This window comes from Gouania willdenowi, unplaced genomic scaffold, assembly GCF_900634775.1.
Source record: "Gouania willdenowi unplaced genomic scaffold, fGouWil2.1 scaffold_175_arrow_ctg1, whole genome shotgun sequence".
Taxonomy (NCBI): Eukaryota; Metazoa; Chordata; class Actinopteri; order Blenniiformes; family Gobiesocidae; genus Gouania; species Gouania willdenowi.
This window is the reverse complement of record NW_021144926.1, coordinates 103,819-109,530: the sequence shown is the minus strand read 5'-3', so window position 1 is coordinate 109,530 and position 5,712 is coordinate 103,819. Positions and strand designations below refer to the sequence as shown.

The 5,712-nt window shown below is 40.3% G+C and overlaps 1 protein-coding gene across 1 annotated transcript; it reads left to right on the top strand.

The window, feature by feature from the left end:
• Positions 1–1,894: 1,894 nt before the first annotated feature.
• LOC114458746 (general transcription factor II-I repeat domain-containing protein 2A-like) lies at positions 1,895–4,145 on the top strand. The gene has a single exon (XM_028441139.1). It carries the CDS (start codon positions 1,909–1,911, stop codon positions 3,727–3,729), a length of 1,821 nt encoding a protein of 606 aa, XP_028296940.1. The 5' UTR covers positions 1,895–1,908; the 3' UTR covers positions 3,730–4,145.
• The last annotated feature ends 1,567 nt before the right edge of the window (positions 4,146–5,712 follow it).

Sequence of the window (5,712 nt, the reverse complement as noted above, 5' to 3'; positions counted from 1 at the left end):
AGCTTCACCACCAACATCTGTAGCTCAGACCATCGACCGCTGTCCTTATTGAGCCCAGCTGTGCACTGGGTAGACGCTGACTATTGAGAATGAGGAGTTGTCGTCACGGCCTAGAGCTCCTCCCCCCGATCCTCCCCCGCCGCCATGTTGGCAGAAGTCCCACGGCAAAACAGATTGTTTACATGTGTTTTTAACGCGGTAGTAGCGGAGGTATTGTTTTTGTATTATTATTGTAGTTTGTGATGTAGTGTCTGTGGAGGGTGAGTGGGGGGATTGGAATTATATAAGTGTCTGCTTCATCCATCCCCTTTTTAAACCATGCACTTGTTTGTATGCCTGTAAGTTGTTTTGTGTTGTGTGCAGGTTTGAAATAAATTCTTTACTTACTTACTTACTTACATCTTGCATTCACATTTTTAAGTACCCTTGCCCATTGTGCCCAGATCTTTGTCCACTTTACAGCTCCAAACAAAAGCAAATTACAACTAAATAGCTAAACACACACAGCTTTAGCCTACATTGAAACATGTTGGAAACGTTTATGTACATTGAACATCTCATTGCAATGTGGTGTTTACGAAACATGCAGTTAATTACTTTGTCATTTTGGTCAAGAAGTGTCTGCTAAATGCAATGTAATTACAACATATGTGAAGAAACTTACTTTTGCCAGTACAACGCTGTTTTCACCAGCTGGAGGCTTGTAGATGACCAAGTCCTGGACCCAGCCGCAGCAGAAAGTCTCGTAACTTTCCAGAGACTTGTGGCTTTTGAACTCCTACATTGTGTAGTAATTTACACCAAAAACTACGTAATTTACGATGTCCATGTATGTGCACGGAGGTAAAAGGTCCAGGTCTCTGTGCCATTCCGCTGCAGATAGCTCGTACGGGTCGATGTTGTGAATGTCCACTAGCTTCTCCAAATACCTCTTTTTTGCACTTGGTATCAGTTTGTCCCTGTAAGGTCCCTTTTCTTTCGCCTTCTCTTTTTGCATTGCTTTTCTTCTTTTTCCTTGTCGTATTCCTCTATGCAAAAAGTAAGGCTCTGGCGAATGCGTGAAATTCTGGGGGCGTCTACCACCATCATGGCTGACGGGCTCAGACCCCCCCCCAAAACAACCCAACTCACCACGTGACTCCTCACTCTCAATACATTGCAGAGAGTGGTGTTACATGCACGTGAGATCAGAGGTTTAAACACTGCTGATGCAATCAAGAACGCCATGGAGGAGATGCTGCATGACTGGAAGATTGACAAAAATAAGGTCCCCCAAGGCCTATTGGATTTATTTAGATTATTTTTCAGGGTCTTATAATTAATTTTTTATTTATTTTATTAAATTGTAGAATACTGCAGATATGTTATGTTTAAGGTTAACATTGATGAATATTAAATGAGTCAGTTTTTCTCATACCTACTGTTGCTGACTATTGTTCTCTGTTTGAGTGACATCACTTGATCAAGCCTTTGCTAACATTTCATACTACAAAATAAGTAATTATTATTTTATTTGATTATAAAAATAAAAATAATAGTATGTATGATTCATGCTAATATCAGATCAATATCGGTATCAGCCGATACGCAAGCCTGCAATATCGGAATCATATTGGAAATGAAAAAGTTGTATCGGGACATTCCTATTAGACACTGTAGTTACATGTAGCCCAACATTAACACAGAGCCTTTAATACAGGGGTGTCAAACGTACGGCCCGTGGGCCGGAACCGGCCCGCCAGTGGGTTCAGTCCGGCCCGCGGGATAAATCTGCATTATTAAAGAAGAATAAACTTCATTTTCTTTAAAATTTGCAGTTCCTATATTGTCCGCTAGGGGCGCTGTGTTTTAGTCAGTTCTATCACTTTACCCGCTTTTTCTGTTGACCCTGGCACCCTCTTCAGTGAAATGTCTTTGTCAAAAAAAAGAAAAGTGGACACAGAGTGTCGGATTTTTCAAGAAAAATGGACCTCTTCCTATATGTTCACGGAGGTGAATGGGAAACCCGTGTGCCTGGTGTGCATGCAGCAAGTTTCGGTGCTTAAGGAATACAATATTCGGCGCCACTATGAAACTCAGCATGGTGAAAAATACAACACCTTGCACGGAGAACTGAGAAAACAGAAGGTAAATGAAATGCTGGTGGGTCTGAGGAAACAGCAATCTGTTTTCACCCGGAGCCGAGAGGTCAGTGATGCTGCGGTGAAAGCCAGCTACGTAATTGCTAGCCAAATAGCATTAGCGTCAAAGCCGTACTGTGACGGGGAGTTCCTCAAAAACTGTATGCTGAAGGCTGCCGAAATTGTGTGTCCTGAGAAGCGACAAGCTTTTGCCAATATTAGCTTGACGAGAAATACCGTGGCAGACAGGATTTCGGAACTATCGGCAGATTTGGACAGCCAACTGAAACGCAAAGGGGAGTCATTTCTGGCATTTTCTATTGCAATTGATGAGAGTACTGATATTACGGACGTCGCTCAACTGGCCATATTCATTCGTGGAGTTGACGAGACTTTGACTGTCACAGAAGAGTTTCTCGAGTTGGTGCCTATGACCGACACCACAACAGCTGAGGACATTTTCCGCTCCGTTGTTGGAGCGCTGGACAGAGTCGGGGTGGACTGGTCCCGCGCCGTAAGCCTGGCTACTGATGGTGCACCGTCAATGATCGGGAAAAAGGCAGGTGTTGTGACAAAGTTCAGAGAGAAAGTACAAGCCGCAAACGGAGGAGGTAATTTTTGGACATTTCATTGCATTTTGCATCAGGAGGCATTATGTTGCAAGTCGCTTAAAATGGATCACGTCATGGAGGTGGTTGTCCGAACTGTTAATTTCATCCGAGCCAGAGGTCTCAATCATCGTCAGTTTGACAGCTTTCTCAGTGACTGTAACATTACCCATGGTCTGCCATACCACACTGAAGTAAGATGGTTAAGCAGAGGTGCTATGCTGAAGCGCTTCTTTGATCTACGTGGGGAAAGCGGACAATTCATGGAGAAAAAAGGAAAACCTGTTAAGGAATTACAGTGCCCACTTTGGCTGCAGGACCTTGCATTTATGGTTGATATTACAGAGCACTTGAATAATCTGAACAAAATGTTGCAAGGACGCAAAAAAATTGTAACACAGTATTATGACAGCATACGTGCATTCAAGTTAAAGCTCGCGTTATGGGAGACGCAGATGGCAAGCGGTGACGCTGCTCATTTTCCCTGTCTCAGAGATGTGTGCGCAGCAAGCGTTAACCCTCACGTGACACAGTACAAAGACAAGATTTCAGGGTTGCTGAGGGAGTTTGAGAAGCGATTTCAGGTCTTTAGCGAACTTGAGACAGAATTTGCAGTTTTTCGCTCACCATTCACAGTCAGAGCTTCTGATGTGCCCATTGACATGCAACTTGAAATCATTGATTTGCAGTGTGATGTAGAATTGAAGGACACATTTGCTTCTGTGGGCTTGGACACATTTTACAAGTATCTCCTACCAGGCTATCCTAAATTGACAGCACTGGCTGCAAAAATGTTGTCCATGTTTGGGACTACCTACCTTTGTGAGCAGGTCTTCTCAGTAATGAACATTAATAAAACAAAGCTTCGCTCAAAGCTCACACATAAGCACTTAAATGAGATTCTGAAACTGGCTGCTTCTCAGGACATGAAGCCTGATATTGATGCACTTGTGCAGGCTAAAAGATGCCAAGTTTCAGGGGCAAATACTGAGCAACACTAAATCCTATGGAATGCTGCTTTCAACATTGCACTATAAAAATAAACAGCTTTGAATATTTGCTGTTGTAATTGCTGTGAAAGTCAGTGCTAGTCAGTAACAGATTTACAACAGGAGAGTTTTGTTGAGTAAAATATTATTTCTTATGAATGCCATATATGTTATGTATGTGAGTTTTTTTTTTACATGTATACATTTTATTTTATATTAACAAGGAAGGGGACAAATTTACTTTATCAAATGTCTGTTTAAAACAGCTGCCACTTAAGATTTCAAGTGTGTGGAGTCAGTTCATGTGTTCAGAATTGCTTCCCAGATGTGGAAAATGGATTTTAAATCATTTCTAAATTTGTATGTGTTTGATGTATTTTAACATGCAGGACAGTGTGTTTAAGTTCCACAAAACTGTGAATAAATGTTTTGCAACATTGTACAATCACTGATCAGTTTTTATGCATAATGCACTTGAATAAATGTTAAAGTGAGTAAAAGTGTTGTTGAAATTGCACATACTTTTCTTAAAAACTCTTAGGTTGTTCATAATATATTTAGTAAAAGGGACAATTCATTTCATATAAAGATTTTTATAATTTACTTCTTCTTCTTTGCACTAATACAAAGAAAAAAAAGTGGACTTATTGTTAGTTCTATGTAATTTTGGAATGAGTTTACTAGTCTGGCCCCCTTGAGATCCGATTAAGTTGTATGCGGCCCCAAGACCAAAGTGAGTTTGACACCCCTGGTCTAAACCCAGCTCACATTCCCTATTAGTTAGCACATTTCATCATTTTAAAAATTGTAAACCACAGTGCTTCTCAGAAGAACCCCCTCCCCCCAAATGATGAAAATGAAGTATAAGAGATGTACACTATCATTTTATTTAAAAGGATCATTCACCATGTGATTTTGGTTTAGGCTACTTAAACAGTCATTACTACAGACCCAAGTGTTCTAAAGAATTCATAGCTTAAAATCAAATCTACTAAATATGCAGGACCAAGACCATTAAGATGTTAAAATAGCACTAAAAGGAAATGTAGCCATTGCAGCTTTTTTAAATGGTTTAGTTTGTTCGTCCTTTACTGCTTCCAGTCTTCACATTAATAAATCCTGAAGGAATAAAAGCTATATTGTTTATTGGTTGGCTTGAGATGGAACGCTCACACATGTTCAGATGATAATACATTATGTTGGTAATCCATCCTTCCATGAGCTATACCCCACTCATTTTTGAAGGCTTAAGGGTTGCGGGGGCCAATCCTAGCCGACATTGGATAGGTTATGATTCTTCTGTGAGGTTCAAAACCCAAAGAATCAAACTCATGGCCCACATTAATATGTACAATATGTGTTTGATTTTTTTTCTCACAAATACTTGTACCATTTATGGTTAAAACATGTCTAATGTCTGTATCTGTGCTCTACTATTTCTACATTTTGTATGATGAAACTGATCAAGCTGTTGTTCTGATCTACAATTACTTGTGACTTTTGCAGATGTTATGGACTATGTATGTGGCAATGCCGTGCTGCTGCAGCATTATTGGCTGTGAAGTATGTCCACAGTTTCATTGCTTTTCAATGTGTCGAAAAATGTAAAGTTGTTATTGACAGTGACTACTTTACTAACAGTATCAAAGGCTGCTATCCCCCTGATCTCTCTGGCCTTGGTGAAATATGATTTTTTTTTATACTTAAAGTATGTTAACTGGGGCAGCTGTGAGGTTAATAGCACACATCTGGAGAACACAGGGTTAGTTTAGCACTGAATCCTTTCTGAGCTCTAGAGTAACATTTGAATGTCACCTTTCCTTTTGTCCTTTTGATGTAACGATTAATCGTAAGGCAGTTAAAAATCGATTCATAGGTATTACGGTTCACATCGATTCTGTGAAAATTGAACCGCAGTACTTTTTTTAAACAGGAGAGGGCGCTATCCAGAAGTGTTGGCGGCGAGCGAAATCTGCTAATACTTTTTTTCTGGCT